General features: G+C 33.0%; 1 protein-coding gene across 3 annotated transcripts in view; it reads left to right on the forward strand.

The window, feature by feature from the left end:
* LOC106090706 (uncharacterized) overlaps window positions 1-24,913 on the forward strand; it is a 533,792-nt gene that overhangs the window by 405,526 nt on the left and 103,353 nt on the right. Inside the window, exon 1 of one of the 3 annotated variants that reach the window (XM_013256998.2) lies at window positions 13,041-13,141. The exons of the other annotated variants lie outside the window; for them this stretch is intronic. Within the exon in view, the coding sequence (XP_013112452.1) occupies window positions 13,116-13,141 (26 nt within the window). The 5' untranslated portion in view covers window positions 13,041-13,115. Of the gene's footprint in view, window positions 1-13,040; window positions 13,142-24,913 lie in introns of those variants that run through there. 3 annotated transcript variants of the gene reach the window in all.

A 24,913-nucleotide genomic window follows, 5' to 3' on the forward strand; every position in this document is an offset into this window, starting at 1 on the left:
TAGTGGAATGTTCGTGGGCAAAATTTGTTATTTGTGGTTGATTTACTACTAAAGACCTTTCATTGTAGTCCTATATTGTCTCTGTCGAAACAGCATACAGAAAGACGGACAGTATATAGCATGCAAAAACAAAATGGTATGATGTACAGTCAAGATTAATGAAAGAAGTATTGCTCATTCTGCCACCTATCTTAATCCATTTGAACTTGCTCGATTGCATATAAACTTTGGGAGTTTTGCTTAGTTTAAGAAAGGTTTAAGTATTGGGTACCATTAGGCGTATGACTAATAATAATAGACACATGCTTTTATGAAAATAGATGTAACTTCTTAAGTGCTTAAGTTAGGGAGCAAATTTAAACTGTTTATAACAGATAGCAAAAGCGCCTATACTTTTTATTAATTAAAATTGTTATCGCTTATTTCGTTTTACTTTTTCATTAAATACAATGTCCGTCCTTCTGTTTGTTATTTCATCAGTCACTGCAACCATTTTTTATAGAAGAGTGATTCACCAATCTAGTTATTCCCTAACACCTCGATATAAAATTCTGCCAGGCCTTTTTACTTTCTTTTCCTTCCTCCTATTTCCTTCCCTCTATTTTCGTAATTTTTTTTTATCTCTCATATTAATACTTGAGGTTGCCTTGAGGCCAATTATTTTGCTTGCCAATAAAAAAGTTTTTGTTTTCTATGAAAACTGCATTAATTTGCATAAACCATAAGCATGTGTTAAAACAAATATTTAACTTGCAGAAGAGAAAGTTGAAAAGCAAAATTAAATCAAACTATGAGTAAAAACAAACAAAAAAATCCATAGCAAAGAGAATCTCAGCTGGGCGTTAAGGGTTTGCAAGGAATAAAAGCTTTTTATTGTGGTTAAAATTCCAGGAATAGCTGTCGTTAAAGATATGCAATTGAAAACGGAAAGGGATAAGCAAAATGAAATGAAAAAAAAAAATTGTGTGCATATAATGGCAATGGAATATTCCGTTTAAAAATATCAATTAATAAGAATTTTAATTTTATGGCAGCACAGCAGTTTTTTAGTTTTAAAACAATTCTAAGTATTTTTAATATTTATATACGTAAATTTAATAAAGTCAATTTCACTTTATTTCATTTTTTGTGGACAAGCAAAGCCAGAAAATGCCACACACTAACCGTTGTACAAGAGGATTTGTCTATTGCCAGGCAACATCAGCCGGGTACTGGAGGTGCTCTTTGCACAAAAAAAGAACTAGAATTAATTGAAAAATAAAACTAGTAAAAATACGCAATTTGAGACTGAATAGAGATAACGGTAGGAACTTCGAAATAGTTAGAGCTGAACTGTTATTTTGCAAGCAATATCTACGGTCTTAGTCACCAATTCAATTTAATAGAGTAATAAACACATCTTTAAAATAAACAAATTGTATTCAATAGTTTATTAAATTATTATTATTATCTTTTTTTTTGAAAATTTCACTTTCAACATTTTTTCCTCCACAAAACCTTCATCCTTTTAATTCATATTTGTTTGCATCTCTGTTTTAAAACAAAATCATTATCATAGCGTTAGTAGTTTTATCACTTAAGAATTGGCAAACAAGAGCATAAGCCATGATAACATCAATACAATCTCTACAAAAAAGGATTAAAACGATAAGGAGAGAGATTAAATGAAATATACAAAGTTTAGGAAGACCATTGAAATAAAGACCATCTTACTTTCATTACAAAAAATCTAAATATTTAGGAATAGTGTAGTTTAAAAGAAATAAAAGTATACTTAAAATAATTTTAAGTCAATTTTAGAAATTAATTATAACCTCCAAAGCTTATTCTATTATAAAAACTGTAGCATACTTTATGGGGCAAAGAGTTTAAAATTTTGCTTCTCTGATGTGAGGGTTTGTGGTTAGGTGATGATATCAGCGCTATGAGGAGAATGATCCTTCAGTTTGAAATCTTTATTCAAAACCAAATTTTCCTGTTAATTTATAAACAATCACAAAGCTATTGCATACTTTGTGGGGCAGATAATAAAAAATTTTCTACTTTAACAATAAGGTAACGAATGACAAACCATTAAAATTCTTTTCAATTTCATCAAAATCATGTAACAAATTGGCATATTATGAATTCAAGGTCCCAAATGGGGAGAACTACCTACATGGCAGCAATATCCAAATATGGTCGGACTTGAACCATATTGGGTACATAGTTGGAGGGACTAACTGCAACCAACGAAATTGTAGATTTGCCCATGTACATTCCATTAAGCAACAGGGCCTTACTGTCCGTCTCAAGTTTTCGTGCAATGATAAGAGACCTCCTTTTTATAGCCGAGTACGAGCGGCGTGCCGCAGTGCGCAACCTCTTTGGGGAGAAGTTTTGACATAGCTTCTATGCATGGCATAATATTTCACAAATGTCGCCAGCATAAGGAGAGGAAAACCACCGCTGAAAATGTTTTTCTGATGTTCTCTCCAGAATTCGAGCCCAGGCGTACAGCGTCATAGGTGCACGTGCTAACCTCTCCGCTACGGTAATCTCCGTAACTCCTAGCTATGACACAAAAATGCAAATATTGCCCATGAACATTCCACTAAGGAAAAGGGGCAAACTTCTCACATATCAATGAGTGCAGTCCGATTCAAGTTTTAAGCTCAATGATAGGAGGTTTCCTTTTTATAGCCGAGTCCGAACTGCGTGCCGCGGTGCGACACCACTTTGGAGAGAAGTTTTACCTGCCATAGTACCTCACAAATGTTGCCAGCATTAGGAGGGGAAAATCACCGTTGATTTTTTTTTTCTGATGGTCTCGCCAGGATTCGAACCCAGGCGTTCAGCGTCATAGGCAGACATGCTAACCTCTGCGCTACGGTAGCCTAGCTATAACACACTGTTTGAAATTTCAGCAATATCGAGTAAAAAACTAGCTTATAGTGGCCTCAAAATCCCAAATCGAGAGATCAGCTATATTCAGATACGGTTCGATCTGATCTATAATCGGTACAGAGGGTGAGGGGCTTACTTCAACTCACTGTTCCAGTACTACAACTCACTGTGGCAATTTTCAGCTAAACCTGCTAATAAATACAACTTTTATGCCCTCAACTCCATAAATTGGGGGATCGGTTTATATGACGGCCACATCCAAATTTAGACCGATCTGGACCATATTCAATACGGATGTATAGGGGTGTTATACAGTTAACTATTTCAAATTTCAGTGACATCGGGAAGTAAACGTGCCTATTAAAGCCTCAATATCCTAAATCGGGATATCAGTCTATATGTCTGCTATATCCAAATATCGTCTGACTGTGACCATATTCGGTATGGAGGTCGAAGGACTAAGTACAGCTTACTGTACTAAATTTCAGAGAAATTGGGCAGTAAACACGCCGATTATGGGCGCAAGAACCTAACTCGGGAGATCTGTCTAAAGGGCAGCAATAGCCAAATTAAGTCCGATCTGGCATATTCGTTACGGAAGTCGAAACAGGGAGTTGTATTCGTTACAACTCCCTGTTTCAAATCTCAGCGAAATTGGGTGATAAATGCGCCTATAATGGCCCCAAGATCCGGACAAGATGGACTCAACGCCCTAGATCAGGAGATAAGCTTTTACAGCTAATCTCCCAAGACAATACCCAATAGCGATATCAAGTGCCTACTACCGCACACTGTTCAAAATTTCACTTAAATAGTTTGAAAATTAGTTCCCAAGACTTAAAAATGTGCTAAGTTCAACCGAGCTGAATCCAGGATCCTCAACACCATGGATGTGCTAAAAATTTAAAAAATTTGGACTGTACCAAATTCCTGCTAAATCAGCCAAAATTGGAAGCTTCTAACGGCCGTAGAACCTATTCGTCGGGTCTGTTTATAAGAGAGCTACATCAGGTTAAAGACAGAAGATAGAAACACTCCTTTCGAAATTTCAGCCAAATCGTATAACAATTGTGGCTTCTAGGGGCTCAAGAAGTCAAATCACCAGATCGGTTTATATGGGAGGCGTATCTAAATCTGAACCGATATGGCCCTTTTGCAATCCCCAACGAACCATTTCAATAAAAAGTATTTGTACAAAATTTCAAGCGGTGGGCTTTATGCGTTCGACCGCTATCTTGATTGCGACAGACAGTTGAACGGAGGGACATGGCTATATCAACCCGAATATCAAGACCATCAAGAATATACATACTTTACAAGGTTCCAGATCAATATTTCTAAGCGTTACCAACGGAATGACTAGATTAATAAGTATTTATAGCCAAGTAAGCTTCATAAGGCCAAGCTGATCAAGGGCCCACCAAAGAACCCCGTACCTACTAGCACCCTACACTTTGCACCTAACTGGATCAACGCCTCTGCTAACCGCTTTCCAAGGTTTGCAATCGTATCTCTGTCCATTCGAAAATAAAAGAAGTTTTTCTAACTTTGCCACTGTGGGTCCTTTGGAGCGTATGATTCATATTAATTATTCAATGTTACTATAATTCTTAGTTTTTTCCTATCAAAGAAAACTGCCATAATTTAAAATTACACTATTTTAGAAAGCTAACAAACTACAGATTTTTCCACCAAAACGAAACTTTTGTTAAAATTCATTTTTACCCTTAAAAGCACTTAAAAACTTTTTTGGTGGTGTGCATTAGAACATTTGGAAGCCAACTACACTTCTTAAGGTAAAGCTGATCAAAGGCCCACCAACAGAACCCTGTACCTATTAGCACCCTATACATTTGCACCTCATTGAGTCAACACCTCTACTAACCTCTTTCCAAGTTTCATAATCATATCTCTATGCATTCGTTAATAACAGAAGTTTTTCCAATTTTGCCACTGTGCGTCCTTTGGAGCGTATGATTCATATTAATTATTTAATGTTATTATAATTCTTAGTTTTTACTATCAAAGAAAACTGCCATCATTTAAAGTTTTTCTATTTTAGAAAGCTGACAAACGACAGATTTTTCCATCAAAACGAAACTTTTGTTAAACATAATTTTTACGCTCAAAAACACTTAAAAACTTTTTTTTTCCTACATTTAGTTGACATTTCATTTTTTCACTCAAAAAATTTGTAGCAAACATTGCTTTCGTTTTCCAATAAAAGTGACAATATTTCATTGGCACATAGCTACAATCAATTAAATTTATTTCATTTGAATTGGCGTTTAAAGTGCCAACTGCAAAGTTTTTCTATTTTTACGCTTTTGTTACACAAACTTTGAGACTCTGGAAAAGTGTCAATTAGAACTGCTGATTTTCATTGGCCAACTCAGCTTAATCTTGACAATTGAGAAGTGCTTCATTAGAGCCAATATTTTGCAAAGAGAAATAACGAGAACACAGGCAATTCAAGTTTTTCTGTATGGAGAATATTCAATCTAAGTAGGTTAGAGGCTAATTATTATGTTCTAATGCCCACACTCGCTATCATGATGATGTGTACTAGATTGTATGGTGTAACTCTAAAAGTTTTTTTTTCCTATTTTTAAAGTTAGGCGAGAGAGAAAGAGGGAGAGAGAGAGTGTGTGCATGAGTCTTTTGATTTTTTAATACAAGTTTGTTTGTTTTGTTTTTTCTACTTTTTCTTTTCACCACCTTTGCTCGAGCATTTAATCCAATTGAACTTCTAGGGGGTAGACATAGCAAAAGCCAATCTCCATAGTACGGCTTCATTTAAAACAGCACAGAGAGTGTCAGAAGCTAGTTTAAATAGAAAAAAAGGAAATGCCATGAAAAAAGATTCTGGGAAAACTACAAAACCTTACAGCATTTTCTTTTCTTTTTTTCGAAGTAAATGGAATGGGTCCTAACTTTTCCATTAATATGCAATGAAGTCTACATCTCATCTTTTTCACCTTTTTGACATTTTCTCTGAGTAAATTTTAGCCAACTGAGGCAACTGTAACAGGAATTTCCTTTTAAATGCAAAAAGGGCCTTTAGTCATACACTTAGGCTCATGAATTTAAACAACTGCTAACATATACAAAGCAGTAAACTTACTGCCTCACTCACTACCCCACTACCCCACTACCCCACTCTCTCACTCCCTCAGCCACTTACTAACTTTACTTAACATAAATTAAAAGCTATACACTCTGTGGCATAGAAAGCCATCGCCCTAGCCCCTTGTATAGCCTTGCTTGCGGGTGCTAGTCATTTTTAATAAATGATAAAAGTTTCTGAAAAGGTTGCCCATCAAATGACAAAATGAAAAATTAAATCACTTCTACGGCCAAGTAGCAAAGTGTAGTTGCAAATAATGCAATAAAAATAAAAACTAAACGGGCAAAAACTACATTGAAGAGATTTTGCAACCACCTCGCTTTTATAGCATGAAAATCACTTTAAATGCCCCTAAACATTTAAGATTAACGATTTTTATAAGGGGAAAAAATCCAAGAAGTGAACATTTTTACAAGGGAATTGTGGCGAATACTTAATATAAATTTACAGTTGTGGACCCTGGAGCGTATGATTTACATTATTTATAATGTTGTGTTGCAAAAAAGCGTATGATTAACATGAATTATTCGTAGGGTTTGAAAAAGCTTATAACTTAACTGAAAAGCTTTTCATAGGCAAAATTTTGATCGCAATTGAAAGCCAAGGATTTGTGGTTTGATTTTTAAATTTTTATTAAGATCAACAATTTTAGTGGAAAGAAAAAACCTAAAAGCGAAAATTTTTCGAAGGAAGTTGTGACGTATACTTAATAGAAATCTATAGCATCAAAATCACTTTAAATGCCCCTAAACATTTAAGACTAACACATTTTAGAGGGGGAAATAATTCAAGAAGTGAACATTATTACAAGGGAATTGTGGCGTATACTTAATATAAATTTACAGTTGTAGACCCTGGAGCGTATGATTTACATTATTTATAATGTTGTGTTGCAAAAAAGCGTATGATTAACATGAATTTTTTGTAGGGTTTGAAAAAGCTTATAACTTAACTGAAAAGCTTTTCATAGGAAAATTTTGATCGCAATTGAAAGCCGAGGATTTGTGGTTTGATTTTTGGTTTTTTTTTATTAAGATAAACGATTTTAGTGAAAAAAAACGTAAAAGTGAAAATTTTTCGAGGGAAGTTGTGTCGTATACTTAATAGAAATTTATAGCATCAAAATCACTTTAAATGCCCTTAAACATTTAAGACTAAAAAATTTAAGTGGGGAAAAAATTCAAAAAATGAACATTTTTAAAAGAAAATTGTGACGTATACTTAATATAAATTTATAGTTGTTGACCCTGGAGCGTATGATTTACATTATTTATTATGTTGTGTTGCAAAAAAGCGTATGATTGACATGAATTATTCGTAGGGTTTGAAAGAGCTTAGAACTTAACTGAAAAGCTTTTCATAGGCAACATTTTGATCGCAATTGAAAGCCGTACGGCTTGAAAAAGTTTGTAACTTAACTAAAAAAATTTTATAGGATAATTTTCGATCACGGATGAAAGGATTTATGATTTGATTTTCAAATTTTAATTTAAGATTATCAATTTTAAAGCAGTGTTTTGTGGCGTATACTTAATGGATATCTTGAGTCATGGACCTCGGAGCGTATGATTTACATTAATTATTCGTAGGGTTTGAAAAAGCTTATAACTTATAAAAAAAAAAAACTTTTCATAGGGAAATTTTTGATCGGACCGGACAATATCCTGCAATGGAATCTCAATAAGATTTTAAGACCGAAAAAGAAATCGCAAACAGACAAAATGTTGATCGCAATTAAAAGATGGTGATTTCTGGTTTGATTTTTAAATTATAATTTAAGATTAACGATTTTTGGTGGAAAAAAAAACCAAAAAGTGAAAATTTTTCGAAAGGGAATTTAGTTATGGACTCTGGAACGTCTGATTTGCATTCATTATAAAATTTCTTTGAAAAAAATGTATGACTTAACTAAAAAACCTTTCATGGGAAAATTTTTTATCGCAAAGCTGAGTATTCCGGTTTGATTCTTTTAAATTTTAAATTAAATTTAACGACTGTTTTGTAGGAAAAAACAAAAAGTGAACATATTTAAAAGGAATTGTGGCGTATACTTTATAGAAACTTTTATTTACCTGGACCCAGGAGCGTATGATTTACATTAATTATTGAGTTGGTTTACAAAAATGCTTCAACTTAACTCAAAGGCTGTTCACGGGAAAAAATTTGATCGCAATTAAAAGCTGAGGATTTCTGGTTTGACTTTTATCCTTTTTCCCTTCAGATGTGGTCTACTTTTTAACCTTTACCATCACCATGACCGTCCGTCTTTCCACTTTAATCACTCTACAACCTAAAAATACAACGCTTTTGAGCCAGGTTTTTTACAGATCTGTGTTTTGTCTACAAACTAATAAATTCCGTATATAGGCTTTATAAAACTTTGTCCTATTCTAGCTCCTATACAAAACCGATATTTCGATTTGTCTTCCTAAGCCTTTAGAAAGCTAAGTTTTCATCGGATTTGTTTGGACTCACCACTTACTTTTTAGCCTAGACATACCAAGAAAAATATGGGCTATTCTGAATTGTATTGGGCATTCTCTCTCTACTGATTAAATAACAGGTTTTAAGTCATTTTACTAGAATTTTGGCCAACTAGTTGCATTAAGCTTCTAGTTTAGGTGAGATAAGGATTATACCAAACTTAGAATGTCTTTCTATCCGCCAAACTCCTTTCGTCAAACTCCTTTGTCTCCACTGATTGCTGGACAATTCATCAATGTGCCCTATCATGCACTTTGATGACTTCGGAATACAGTCCTCAGAATGAGAAATCACTTGAAATAGCCTTTTCGCCTTCGCTCGACGACGTAGGCTGCATACACAATGTTGTGTAGAGTATGAAAACGGCCTACTTGTTTTTTATCTAAATTATGGACTTATCTTATTAAATTGATAATTAGAATGGTATTATTTTCCTATCATGCAAATAAAAATTAAGCGTTATTTTATGCAAGTAGCACCGCCTTATTGATTTTTAAGTTATATGAAAACAACTGAAATTTAAAGAAAAAAATAAGAAAAATTGGCTAAAATTTAATTTAACCAAAATTTCACTAAAACATTTCTTGAAAGCAAAACCAATGGCATTTCGTTTTAATTCAATTGTGATTTTAATAAATTTTTTTTTATGATTTTTACCCCATTTATTACTTGAAAACATAAAAAATAAATTTGTTGGCCAATGGAGCGTATGATTTATATAAATTACTGACTTGCTTCACTAAATTACTAATAACTTCCTCAAATATTAATAGAATTTCATCATTTCAAAAAAGTTTTAAGGTAAAGACCTTGCAGTTTCTTCTCAATGACTAGGAACTCATAAAAGTTTTGAAACACGATTTAAAACTCTATTTTTATAAAAAAAAGTAGAAGCGTGCTAAGTTTGGACGGGCCAAATCTTATGCAAATGCAAATTTTACCCATGAACATTTCACTAAGGAACAGGGGCAAACTTTTCACATATCAATGAGTGCAGTCCGATTCAAGTTTAAGCTCAATCATAAGGGGCCTCCTTTTTATAGACGAGTCCGAACGGCATGCCAAAGTGCGACACCTCTTTGGAGAGAAGTTTTACATGGCATAGTACCTCACAAATGTTGCCAGCATTAGGAGGGGAAAACCACAGCTGAAAATTTGTTTTATGGTCTCGCCAGGATTCGAACCCAGGCTTTCAGCGTCATAGGCGGACATGCTAACCTCTGCGCTACGATGGCCCCCAAAAATCTTGTATACCCTCCAACCTAGATCGCATTTGTCAAGTTTTTTGTCTCTTTATAGGCAAACAAGGGATAATGGATAAGAATTACTATGCTATGAAGGTTATATCAGGCCATAGTATATGCCATTGTTATAAATTTTAACCAAATCGGATAAGAATTACGGCCTCCAGAAGCTCAAAAAGTGTAATCAGGAGATGAGTTAATATGGGAGCTATATCAGATTATGAACCGCTTCTGACTTTAATTGGCATGTATGTTGATGGTCTAGAAAAAGTCACTGTGCAATATTGCATCAAATCGGATAAGAATTACGGCCCCTAGAAGCTCAAGAAGTAAAATCGGGAGATCGGTTTATATGGGAGCTATATCAGCTTATAAAACGATTCAGACCATATTAGACACGTATGTTGGAGGTCAAAGAAAAAGTCACTGTGCAAAATTTCAGTCAAATTTGGTTAGATTTACGCCGTAAAATCGGAAGATCGGTTTATATGAGAGCTATATCAGGTTATGGACCGTTCCAGACCTTGATTGACATGTATATTGAAAGTCCTAGAAAATGTCACTATGTAAAATTGCATCCAAATCGGAATTTCAGCCAAATAGGTTAAGATTTACGCCCTCCACAGGCTTAAAGAGTATAAAAGGGAAATGGGTCTATATGGGAGCTATATCAAAACATGGACCAATATGGCCCATTTACAATCCCAACCAACCTACTCTTGTAGGAAGTGTTTGTGTAAAATTTCAATCACCTAGCTTTACTCCTTCGAAAGTGAATGTGATTTCAACTGAAATACAAGCGGACTAAAGGACTAAATCGACTTAAAATGTCATGACGATCATAAATATATATACTTTATGACGTCTTAGATGAATATTTCGATGTGTTACAAACGGAATGACGAAGTTAATAGGCCCCCATCCTAGGGTGAAAAGTATAAAACTAATATTTGAATAATAAAAATATTTTTTTTGTCCAATGGAGCGTATGATTTATATAAATTATTGACTTGCTTCACTAAATTGCTTATAACTTCTTTAAATATTAATAGAATTTCATCATTTCAAAAATGTTTTAAGGCAAAGACCTTGCAGTTTCCTTGCTATGCCTAGGAAAAGTTAGTATGTCCCCATCCTAGGGTGAAAAGTATAAAAATATTGTAATATTTGAATCATAAAAATATTTGTTTGTCCAATGGAGCGTATGATTTATATAAAAATTATTGACTTGCTTCACTAAATTGCTTATAACTTCTTTAAATATTAATAGAATTTCATCATTTCAAAAATGTTTTAAGGCAAAGACCTTGCAGTTTCCTTTCTATGCCTAGGAAATCATAAAAGTCTGTATGAAATATCATTTAAAATTCCCTTTTTATAAGAAAAGTTAGTTTTTAGACCTTGAAAATATTTTTTGATGAATTAGACCCCCAGCGTAAGTCCTTGCAATGATGTCATGTTATGATAACATACTGTAAAAGGTGTTATCTGTTACAAATTATGAATAAGCCGTATAGTTGTGTCTACAAACTGGAAAAAAATTTTTTTTTATGAGAGAATAATATAAGAAGCTTTAACCCTCCATCATGCGAGGGGGGTCTACTCAACTAGTTGTGCCGTTGGTTATACCATGAAATATTAATCACAGACCAAATACATTATATAGATTTTTATTTATCAAAATATTCTAAAACTGTTTAAGTCTAATGGCATTCTAAGCCCTTCCTTCTGTTCGCCCATTTGTCAAAAACACTGCGTCTTTCATTGGAATAAAACTGCGCGCCTTAAATTTTACACACCACCTAGTAATGATGTATGTTAAGTGGTATCTTAAATGGGTTAACTAAAAACATGCTCAGATCTAGCTCGTTTTTAACTTCTTTGGAATCTTCTGTTCTGGTGCACTTATATTACGCTATCTTATGTAACTTTTCCAATTCCCGGAAAAGCATAAAAAGTTTGACAAATGCTTTCCATGCTGGAGGGCACATATGATTCGTTTCGGGCAAACTTTACCCTCTTCTACTTATTGTTCATTTCTGTGAGATGCATTTCTAAGAAATTTTCTTTTATAATTTTCCTAAGCTACCTTTCTTTGCTAGTTTTTGAGCAAATCTTTAATGATTTATGATTTTCGTATTCATATCAAACAAACAGAAAAGGAAAATTAAAATCCTGCTTTTACCTCTGCCATCAGTTGATCTCTTGCTAAGTTTTTATAACAGCGTGTTCTTGCTTAAGCCAATGGTGACCCAATTTTTCAAGCACACCAAACTCATGAGAAAAATATGTGAAGAAGAAAAAATGTAGCAAAATCCAACCAAGTTTTATATTCTAATGCCAGCTCAACGCTTGCTTCATATACACGATGATGACACAACAACGTTGAAAAAATTCAAAAAAAAAAAAAAACTAACGAGAAACAATTGCTAGAACAAAGGGATTTGTTTAATAATTCTGCTGTCTTGGCGTGCATATTACATACAAGCTGTATAATAAACACAAAGGATTAACATACGTTTCTTGCCAGCACTCATCTTGCAGCTAATCTGTATAACCAGTCCCAGGCAGACAGACGGCTTGGCAAAAGTTGGAAAACAAGAGCTTAGTTTAGTTGTCTTCTTTTTTATTTTTGAAGACTATTCGAAGAAGAAAATAGGCAAATGTTTTAATTTCTCTTCTGCTTAGCCCCTCTCTGGGGAGGTTTAAATTACATATAATTTGTTCATGGCAACCCTTGAACATTGGTTTGTTTGGTTTAAGTTTTTACCTCGTTCTTATTCTGCCTTTTTATACATCCACAATTTACTATGATGGCAGAGTAGCACCAGTCAAGTCACCAACCAACGACCAATTACTCACTCACTTATCATCATCATTTGTTTCTTGTCTTCCGCATAATTCTTCGGTTTGCAAGCAGCCAGCTACATTTCAATGGCTTCTTAGCCAACAACATGTCAATATGTTCTTGTTCAGCTTTTCAGTTTTTGCCTTTTGCTTTACAAATCCTCCACCGGGTAAGGAAGACATTGAACACTCGCCATCGTACCTCTTCACAAAAAAAAGGGTATTCGAAATTGCCAAAACATTAACATTCATTTTAAAAACAGACGTGGTGTAAGCAGCAAGTGTAATTTGTTGGTTGCAAAATTTCATTCATTCCGGAAAAAAAAACAACAACAAAAAACTATTCATTTTCCTTCCAAACAGGGAAGAGCAAAAAAATTAGAAAAACCCAAAATCGTTTATCTTGATTTGCCAACGCCCCCTTCAACAACAAAAAAGAGGTTACAAGAAATTAAAATCAATAAATCGGTGTGTGTGTGTGTGTGTGTCAGCAAGTGTGTGCGTAAGCGTCTATTCAAAAGACCAAAATGAACTATCTGGATGCAATGTTGTGGTAAGCCAGCTACTTAAAGAAACACCTACAAATCAAAGTGCCAAAATATAATTAAACTTAGAGCGCATGTCAGATAAGTTTTATCGATTATTGTAACCAAGACCTTTCAAGTCTATATTCGAAAAATTAAAAAAAAATATTAAAATTGCCTTGTTTTTCAGCGAAAAACAAAAATTTTATTTTTGAGACCATAGAGCGTATGATTGATATAAATTATGACTAAAATCAATAAATTGCTCATAACTTTTGTCCTCCCGGACCGAAATTCAAAATTTAAACGGTTACTTAAAGAAAAGAAAATAGTTAGAAATATAAAACACAACTTTTGTGGGGAAGCATGTATTAATGTTCTATTTTTGGGACAAAATTCATAAACTTAACTTTAGAGTAGATTAAACTTCAAAAATTTTTAAGTAGTATCAAAAAATTTATCAAATACCCACCTGTTTAACAATTTTAGAAAACATAACCTTTTTAAAATAACTGAAAATTGGTTGAATTTGTGTACTTTTTGCTATAAAAACAGAATTTTAATTTTTTGTACCATAGAGCGTATGATTACTTTTAATTATGACTTAAATCATGAGATTGTTTATAACTTTTGCCTCCTTCAGCCGAAATTCGAAATTTAAACGGTTATAGAAAACTTACAAAACTGTTAAATATATTATGTTGAATTATACCCAACTATCCAAGTCCTATTTCTGTTACATAAGTTGCAACTTTTACTTTTTGGAGTGAAAAAATTGAGGTTGAAAAATATTTAAATTAAAATTTTAAGAATTTTCGTATAATTTATCAAACACCTCCTTGCTTGGAAAGAAAATGATAAAAAATACCTAAAATATGGGAAAAATTGTTTTAATTGGCCAATTTTTGCTGTATAAACATCGCTTTATATCTTTTACCCGAAATTCTATATCTAAATGCTTACTTAAACCAAATAAAATGTTTAAAAACATAAAACAAAAGCTTTGGTCGAGTTTTTGTAACTACGTCTTATTTATGCAAAAAAATTGGCAACTTAACTTTAAGAGAGTAATAAATTTCATTATGTTCTAGGTATGTCGAAAAGTTTATCAAATAACTCGTTGCTTGGAAATAATAACAAAAAAAAATAAGAAAAAAGTCATAAAGTTAGGCCGGTTCCGAAATTTGGAAACCCACCACCTTTGGTATGTATGTTAACCACCTCTTGTCACAATCCAGTGAAAAATGCGTCATTTATAAACCCATGGGCAGCTATATCGAAAAATGTTTCGATTGGGCCAAACTATATGCAAATATCTACAGATGGGGGCCATGTTGTCGAAGGGCCTAACAAATGTTAGTGAAATCGGGTTAAAAACACTGCTTTAATGGGACCAAGTACTAGAATCGGGTAATCGGTATATACGGCAGCTATATTCACACATACATTGATCTGAGCCATATTAAAGAGCCCAACATAGGTCACTGTGCCAAATTTCAACGTAATCTGCGTAATAATAAATGCGTATTTTATGGCCCCAAGATCTTAAATCGGGTAATCGGTATACAGGGTGGCTGATGAAAGCCGCTACCAAAAAAAAATGTAATAACTTTTTTTCTATTTAATAATAATAATTTAATAATTAATTTAATTAATTAATTAATTAATTTAATTAATAATAATTTAATAATTAATTTAATAATTTAATTTAACATGAATAAAAGAAAAATGTATTCCATACAACGAAAAAAAAATGTAGCAATATTCATCAGCCACCCTGTATATGGCAGCTATATCCAAGTATAAACCGATCAGAACAATAAAAGACACGGATGACGTCAAGCCCATCATAGTTTACTGTGTCAAATTTCAACGAAATCGGGTAATAAATGCGGCTTTTATGGGCCCAAGACCTTAAACCGGGAGATCGGTCTAAATGGTAACCATATGGTAATATAGACCGATCTGAACCATATAAGGCACGGATGACGAAAGGCCCACCACATCTAACTGTTCCAAACTTCAAAGAAATCTAGTATAAATGCGCCTTCTATGAGTCCAAGACCATAAACCGGGAGATCGGTCTATATGGCAGCCATATGCTAATATAGACTGATCTGAACCATATAAGGCAGGGATGACGAAAGGCCCAACATAGATGTCTGTGCCAATTTTCAACGAAATCGGGTAATAAATGCGCCTTCTATGGACCCAAGGTCTTAAACCGGGAGAACGGTCTATATGGCACCGTTCGGGCCCGGCTATAAAAAGAAGATCCCTCATCATTGATCTTGAACTTTATTCGTGAAAAGTTGGCCCCCGTGGGCAAATTCGCAATTGTTTTGTCAATAGTCAGACAGACGGACAAACTTATTCGAATCTTAACAAGTAAAAGTGTGCTAAGTTCGATTTACATGGGAGCTGTATCAGGCTATAGACCGATTCAGACCATAATAAACACGTTTATTGATGATCCGTCGTACAAAATTTCAGGCAAATCGGATAATAATTGCGACCTCTAGAGGTTCAAGAAGTCAAAATCGTAGATTTATATGGCAGCTATATCAGGTTATGAACCGATTTGAACCTTATTTGGCATAGTTGTTGAAAGTCATAGTAAAACACGTCATGCAAAATTTCATTCAAATCGGATAAGAATTGCGCCCTCTAGTGGCTCAAGAAGTCAAAATCGCAGATCGGTTTATATGGCAGCTATATCAGGTTATTGACCGATTTGGACCATACTTAGCATAGTAGTTGGATATCATAACAAAATACTTCGTGCAAAATTTCATTTCAATCGGATTAGAATTGCGCCCTCAAGAGGCTGAAGAAGTCAAGACCCAAGATCGGTTTATAGGGCAGCTATATCGAAACATGGACCGATATGTCCCATTTACAATACAATCGCAACCGACCTACACCAATAAGAAGTATTTGTGCAAAATTTCATACGGCTAGCTTTACTCCTTTGAAAGTTAGCGTGCTTTCGCCAGACAGATGGACGGACGGACGGCGGACGGACAGACGGACGGACAAACGGACGGACGGACGGAAATGGGGAAGGGTAGTTTTAGTACCATTTCCCTTGGGGATGTTAGTTTTAGGGCCTTTTCCCTTAGGGAAGGGTAGTTTTAGTATCCTTTCCCCTGGGGAAGGGTAGTTTTAGTATCCTTTCCCTTGGGGAAGGAAAGTATTAGAACCCTTTCCCTTTGGGAAGGGTAGTTTGAGTACCCTTTCCTTTTGGGAAGGGTAGTTTTAGTACCCTTTCCTTTTGGGAAGGGTAGTTTTAGTACCCTTTCCTTTTGGGAAGGGTAGTTTTAGTACCCTTTCCTTTTGGGAAGGGTAGTTTTAGTACCCTTTCCGTTATGTAGGGTAGTTTTAGTATCCTATCCCTTTGGGAAGGGCGACATTAAATGTCACGACGATTGAGAATAGATATACTTTATGGGGTCTCAGACAAATATTTCGAGTAATTACAAACAGAATGACGAAATTAGTATACCCCCATCCTATGGTGGAGGCTATAAAAATTTACTTTATGGAGTCGCAATTAAATATTTCAAACTGTCACAAACAAAATAATGGTCTTACTATACCCCCATCCTATGGTGCTGGGTATAACAAACGAGTTAAGATCTCGCCATCTGCTCTTGTCAGTGTTTGAGTTTCTTATCGTATTTAACATTTTAGACCGCAGTTTATGACTTTGTGATTATTTTGACTTCTCATTGCATAATTTAACTCAAGAAAGTGTGGCAATTTTAATCTAAAATTTCTATACATGTCATGTACGTTACTTTTTATTTCTCACAATTTTATTTGCAATACAAGTTTTGAAATGATATGCAAAAAAAAAATGCAGAGATGCACTATATTTTAAAATAGAAACCATGCTGATTAGGATATAAATATATCCTAATCATTTTTGAGTTTATATGTAAAACGATGTTTAATGTGAGATTGAATAGTGTTAAAACGTATTGATATAATAGAATTAAGGAATAACCAGAATAATTCCTTCATTCCTCACAATAAAGATGTGTGTCAAATTGTTGACCTTTTAAGTGTTATTTTATGCAAATGCAAAATTTCCCACTTACATTCCTCTAAGGTACAGCCGGGATTTTTCTCTGATATCAAACAAGGCTGTTGGACTCATGCTTTGACTTGATGATAATGAACGCCATACAAATGGGAAGAAACACAGCGCTGAATATTGTCAACAAGACTCAAAACAAGCCGCAACTTCTCTGTCACAATGTTCTCCTTTATTTTTATAAAAAAAAATTTATTTTTACAAATGATGGTCCTTTTCTTTAAAGAAACTAAATTTTTCAAAACAGTGGACCGTGTGGCGTATAACTTATATTAATTATGTCATATTTTACTTATTTTCCAATATCTATGCTTACACACAATATGGCAACTCCAAATAAATTATTTTCAAAAGCCAACAAATCGAGCCATAATTTCACATTTCTTACCTTCAAAGTTTTCTTGTACAACTCTTTAATTAAATTAGCATTTTAAATGAAAAATTTAATTGCTTTATTTACTACGAGCTTTTTGATAAGACTTCTTAATCTCCCAAAAATCCAATAACAAACAATTTGCTTTTGAAACAGAAGTGCTTTCTAATGAGTTATGATTTTAAGTGCTCTTTTGCGATGGTTGGATGGTTTATCTCATTCTTGTATAAGGAGTCAGGCAAAATTTTAAAAAGATTTTTTTTTTAATTTCATATTTGAAAATTTTTGTAAAACTAAATTTTTACAAAATTTCCTATATCCCTCTCAAAACCCCTAAAACGATGTTAGCAACAATATGAGACTGAAATAAAAGGACCCATGGAAAAGATTTCCAATCTGGTAATTATATGTGGCATAAAGTGTCTGGAAATTCGCTTTCCCCAAGACAAAAAAACTGATATGCAGACCAAGACAATGTTGGGTGTCAAATGAAAGGTGTTAAGGAGTAGACTATGAACCTTTTATCTAAATTTGTGACCAAGACGTCTGTTAGAAATATTTAATAGATTTGAAATTTTGAAAAAAAAATTGAAATATTTAAAAAAAAATTAAAAAATTTTCAATAAAAAAATTTTGAAAAAATTTTTACAAAAATAAGTAATTATTCTTTGTATATAATATTTTAAACGAAAATTTTATAGATTTTTGAAAATTTTTTATGAAAATATTTAATAGAAATGAATTTAAATAAAAACTCAATGCAAATATTCTTGTATAAACTTATTTTAAAAAATTTTTCTATTAAAATAGAAATGAATTTTTGAAAAAAAAAAATAATTTTTTTTTTAAAAAAAAATTCTAAAAAAATATTTAGCAAAAATGTTTTATAAAAATATTTGAAAAAATTTTCGATAAAAATATTTAAAAATTTTTTTCTATTGAAATACTTTATAATAATAAAATTTTGAAAAAATTTTAATTTTTTATTAAAAAAAAAACTACTAAATTTTTGAAAAATTTTCTGTAAAAATATTCTGTAGAATTTAGTTTATAAATTCTAAAAAAAACGAAGAAAATATTTAAAATATTTTCTACGATCTCATATTTAAAAAAAAATCCATTATACAGAAAAGAAGTGTGGAAAAAATTATCAAAAATATTTTTGAAAAATTGAAAAAATGTTCAATAAACTTATTTTGAAACAAATTTAAAAAAAATCAATAAAAATATTTTGAAAAACAAAATTTTATAACAATAATTTAATTTTTTCTAAAATATTTTGCAAACATTTAAAAAAAAATATCTTGCAAACATTTTCGACAAGGATATCTTAAAAAAAATTCTATTAAATTTTTTTTTTTTTAAATTTGGAAAATTTTTTAATAAAAATATTTCTATAAAAACATCTTACCTCTTCATATATATAAAAACCAATTTGTGTTTGTTTGTTTGTTTCGGTCCAAGTATCCAGGAAGTCGCCCTTACTCCAAAACTCCTCTAAGTACACAAATTGAACGTTCATATCAATATGGGGCTTAAATGAAAGGTATTCGGGAGTAGATTAAAAATCTGGCAAACAAAATCATGTCGTAGCATGGGGGTAACCCCCCCCCCCCAAAAAAAACGCCCCAAATGGGCATATTAGCCAATCATAACTATGTGGGACTCGGTTTGTCTCTCTGTTCCGTATAGACTCAAAAACGGCTGAACCGATTTTCTCGAAATTTTCACAGATTGTGTTAATTGGTCTGGAAGGAAACATAGGCTATATGACTTTTCGATAAAGGAAGGGGGACGCACCCTTCCCCTTACCCAAAAAACACCGCCCAAAACCAAAGTGGACCGATCAGAACAATATGGGTATGAAATGAAAGATACTAAGTACCAAGCAGGCCGCCCCAACCCCAAAACACCCTAAAGCCGACATATCAGTCGTTCATGTCAATATGGGACTCAAATGAAAGGTATTTGGGAATAGATTAGGAATCTAACAAATAAATTAAGTCCATGTTATGGGAGGTGTCCCCACCGCCAAAAACCACCTAAATGGGGCTATATGCAAAAGGAACATATCACTAAGGGACTCAAATGAAAGGTTTTTGGAGAAAAGAATGAATTTGGTACCTATTTTTAGGGCAAAATAGCCCCAGCCCCAACCAGTCACTTTAAGGTACCATCCCACCCCCGAAAGCATTCCCCTTTAAATAGATACATAGACCAATCACGATAATATAGTGCTCAAATGAAACAGGACTTTTTACCGACTTTAGTAATATGGGGCTCATATAAACATTTTTTAAAAGTATAGCACGAAGCTAATATTTACTTTAACGGTAAAGTGTCTGGTAGGCCCCTCACTGAAAACAAAACCCCACACCGTCATAGTGCATGGCATAGTACCTCACAAATGTCGGCAACATTTTCCAATGTTCTAGCCAGGCTATGAACCCACGTGTTTAGCATCATTTGCGGACTTGCGCTTCAATTACACGAATTCGATATCTACGTTCGGGCGAAATATTCCCATCCTAAAACTCTACCAAAACAGGACTTATATATCGACCATTGCAATATAAGGCTCAAATAAAAGGTATAAGAGCGTTAAAGAAGGCTGTGCGGAGTCGGCCCGGTTTGGCTAGTTTTTCATAAATAAAATTTGACAAAATATTTATCGAATTTAGGTGTCCTATATATAGATGTCCTAAAAATTAAATTAAAAAAATCTAATAACAATAATTCTAAAAAAAAATGTTTTAAAAACATTTTTTATTAAAATTATTTTATATAGTGAAAACATTTTTTTAAAAATTTTTTGAAAAAAAAAAAATTATTTAAGTATTTTGAAAAAAATGTCTGCAAAAATATTTAAAAACTATTTTCTATAAAAATATTTAGTAAAAATAAAATATTGAAAAAAATTATTAAAATATTTTTGAAAATAAATCTGTCAAAATATTTTGCAAAAATTTTCTATAAAAATATTTAAAAAAAAATTCTAAAAAAAATCTAACAAAAAATTTAATAAAAAGTTATTTTATTTAATTTAATTGAAGTTATTTAGTATATTCAAATAATTTTTGAAAATATGTAAAAATATTTTGAAAATTTTTTCGATAAAAAAATTTTTTTAAAAAAATGTTCTAAAAAAAAATCTATAAAAATATCTAACAAAAAATTTCATTAAAATATTTTAATTTTTCAACTTTTGTTTTTTTGCCTGTTAGGGCGAAATCATTAAATTTTCCAATTTCGTTTGTTTCTCTTTCGAGACGAGCTAAATGATTGAAGATGCAAATGGAAAGCCAAAGGTAGCAACACACACCAACCACTATGGGAAGCGTTTCGTCTTTGGTTAGAAGACTTTTCAACCATATAAGGTGTGATGGCTTCAAGGACCGTGCGTTGGTATGTTGTATTTAAATCGTATTAATTGCGAAAACGCATCTTTGATACAATTACCACATTAACCAAGCTCGACAACCCTGCTTATTAGCTGTACTTTTTTTTATAAATATAGAAAATTACTTTCTTGCTGCGCTACAAATGAAAATAATCTTTGGAGCATAGTTTAAACCTAGATGCCATATCTTTTTGACAAATCCTATCAACGAGTTTGAGTGGTTCCAGTCAAAAGCTATTACAAAGCAACAAACACATTTTCTCCCTAACTTTAAAAAACAAGGATTTTTTGTATTCTATTTGTAATAGAAACCGATTATCCTATGTTCAACAGCCGGACAATATCCGATCGTATGAATTAGTTCTAGACCAAATAAATTTAGCTCTAAACAAAATCAAAAATTTTTTTAAAAATTTCTACAACTCATCCTAATGACCAGAAATTTCCACAATAAAATTGTGAAAAAAAACTTCATTAGAAATGACTTTTTTAAAAAATGTTGTTTATTAAAAGCTTCCTAAAAAACAAAAATGTTACAAAATTTTACTATTGCAATCAAAATCTTACAAAATTTCTTTAATGTTCCAAATATCCCATAAAATTTTCTTATGTCTCAATTAGACAAGAAATCAGCCAAACAATGTTTAACAGAAATTTTATTTACTCCAACATTAAAAAACAACCAGTTTTAAATTTCGTTTCTTGTTTTCTTAAAATCATATAAATGTCTGTTGCAGTATTTGCATAGTAAGCAGTGTGGGTAATTGAGCAATCTAGTTAAGACTCTTAATTATTTGTACCGTTTAAGTGGTAGAATCTTGAAAAATAAGCTCTACAAATGTTTCCTGAGTACTGGGAAAGAATCAGCAAAGAATAATAAAAATCAACATTTCAATGAAGCAACAAAATCCATTTATTATTATTGGTAACTGGTTTACCATACGATTTTTTTAAACGTACGTATAAAAGATTATAAAAAGTTAATTTCAATGATTTGCCAATAATTTTCACAACCAACAAGATAGCTACAAAAATTATTTACATATTAAAAAAAAAAAAAACGAAAAAAACTCCAATTTCCGATTTCTTAACCGGTTTCTGGTGAAGCTTAGAACATTAAAAACTTAATTTAGTTATATTTTGTTATTTATTTACTTATTTTTTAAGAAACCGAGATGCCACACACCTTTTACGTTCATTATAAGTCCAAAAGAAAATTTGAAATTTTCGCTTTCATTAAAATTTTAAAAATATTACATTTTGATCATGTCATCTTTTCATATTTTTCTACTATTGTGCTATTGTCATTGAAAATATTTCGAGCAGTTTTTTCTTATCTTTCCAAAAGTGAAGAAAATGTATTCATAACATTCTTAGTTAGAAAGTTATTAAAGAATTAGTGAATATATACAAAAATTAATATTAGTTATACGACACCATGCACACATTATAAAATTAATATTAAATATACCACACCATGTCCATGAAGAAAAATATCCCTTTATATCTAATCTAAATGTTTACACAAAGCATTTTGATAGGCCGTTATAAGCGTAGCAAGGTTATTGGGGTGAAGGGGGTAACTCGGGCCCATCAGAAAAATTGAGCAAAAAAAAAAACCATTAGCCATTGCACTAATTGCTACATTTATTTCTGGAGCTGAGACTCCGAGATGATATAAAGAGCTCAGGTTCTCAAAAATGAGTTGGAACTCAGGTTCCTTTCCACACCACTGGGGACGCACACCACCATATCAAAACCAAAGAGATCGGAGGTCTCGGCGGGGCTCAATACTTACCTATAGCAATATCGCAAGAAAGCAAAAGAGAGGAATTCAATTCAAACTTACATAAGGGTTTTATTGACACGAGACGAGATGCAGTGTGATCTCACTACTTGATCTGCGTCTCCCATCACTTGATCTTTCCATCGGGCTTTTGGTCTTCCTGGTTTGCGTGTACCACCGTGTTTGCCTTCAAAAGACTTATTTGCTGGAGCTTCTTCATCCAACATGACTTAGCCAACGTAGCCGTTGTATTTTGATACATGTAACTATGATATCGTCGTCAAGACTTATTTGCTGGAGCTTCTTCATCCATTCTGACAACATGACTTAGCCAACGTAGCCGATGTATTTTGATACATGTAACTATGATATCGTCGTCATACAACTCATACAGCTCGTGGTTCATACGACGATTATTTTCTCCATTAACGCAAAATGATCCATATATTTTACAAAGAATCTTTCTCTCAAATACTCCAAGCACTGCCTCATCTACTTTCACAAGTACCCTTACCTCGTCTGTCGAGAGGTGGCCTTGGTAATGCATTAATCCTCTCAACATTAGGTTTTGGTTAGAATGTCAGTCTATTATTTTAAACAGACGCACTTAGACAATTTTAGTCCATTGTGATACCACTGTACCGAAAAACCAGTCCTCTGTAAATCAAACCCATGTCCCCATTGGTAAGCTCATTTTACTTAATCGCTAAAAACTCTTATCATTTATTGCAAGAAGAAATATTTCGGATTTGAACCCAGAACAATTTTTATACCCCCATCCTATGATGGAGGGTATAATAATTAAAACTTTTTTCCCCAAATTCTTTTCAATATTAGTGTACCTAGGTTTAGGCCAGAAAAAGGTTTTTGTTTTGTACAATGTGACGTATGACTAATATTAATTCAGATCAAATTTCACTAAATCCCCTAAAACTCTAAAACAAATTATCGCATGAAATAAAATTGACACTCTTTGGTAGGCTGATATGATAGGCAATGTTCTGGTAAATCCTGTTTTTGTGTTTTTTTTTCATTTTTGGTGTTTCACAAGTTTATTAAGGTAATAACCACAAAAAATGTTTTGCTACACTAACGAGGATTTGGACCTAGGCGTAAGGCGGGTGTACATATTGCCTTGCTACAAATTAATGCTAAAACAGTTAAAACGCTTTCTGCCTTGTTTTTTTCTTACAATTCGAATACAATTAAGCCGAAAAAAGAATTTTTGTCTTGGACGATATGACGTATGACTAATATTAATTCTGCTCGAATTTTATCAAAATCTCAATAACTTTTATTATAATAATCAGATGAAAAAAATTTGACACTTTTTGGAAAGCTGACATGATAAGCTAGTTCTTGGTAAAACCTGTACTTTTTCTGGTAATAATTTTCTGTGACCCACGGTGTTTTTAAATTGATAAAGACAATCTAATGATTTTTTTGATGTTCTTGCTAGGATAAACCGATTTAGTATCTTAGGCCCATGAAAGCCACATTTACTATCCGATTTTGCTAAGATTTGGGACAGTGAGTTATGTTTCGTAAGTCGACCTTCTTCTTCAATTTGGCCCAGATTGGTCCATATTGGGATATAGCTGTCATATATACCGATCTCTCGTTTTAAGGTTTTGGGCCCATAAAATTCGCATTTATTGTCCGATTTTGACAAAATTTGAAACAGTGAGTTGTGTAAGGCTTCCCGACATCTTTCTGCAATTTGGCCCAGATTGGTTATAGCTGCCTAATAGACCGATCTGTCGTTTTAAGGTCTTGGGCTCATAAAAGGCGCATTTGTTGTCCGCTGGCGCCGAAATTTGGGACAGTGAGTTGTGTTGGGCCCTTCGACATCCCTCTTTAATTTGGCCCAAATGAATCCAGTTGTAGATATATGATCTAAGGTTTTGAGGCCATAAAAGACGTATTTATTGCCCGATTTCGCCGAAATTTGGGACAAGGATGTCCCTTCGACATCCTTCTGCAATTTGGCCCAGATCGGTCCAGATTTTAGTATAGCTGCCATTTAGACCGATCTCTCGATTTTAAGTTTTGGGCCTATAAAAACGAATTTAATGACCGATGCCGCCGAAATTTGGTACAGTGAATTGTGTTGGGCCCTTCGACTTCCCTCTTTAATTTGGCC

Source organism: Stomoxys calcitrans, chromosome 2 (genome assembly GCF_963082655.1).
Source record: "Stomoxys calcitrans chromosome 2, idStoCalc2.1, whole genome shotgun sequence".
Classification (NCBI taxonomy): domain Eukaryota; kingdom Metazoa; phylum Arthropoda; class Insecta; order Diptera; family Muscidae; genus Stomoxys; species Stomoxys calcitrans.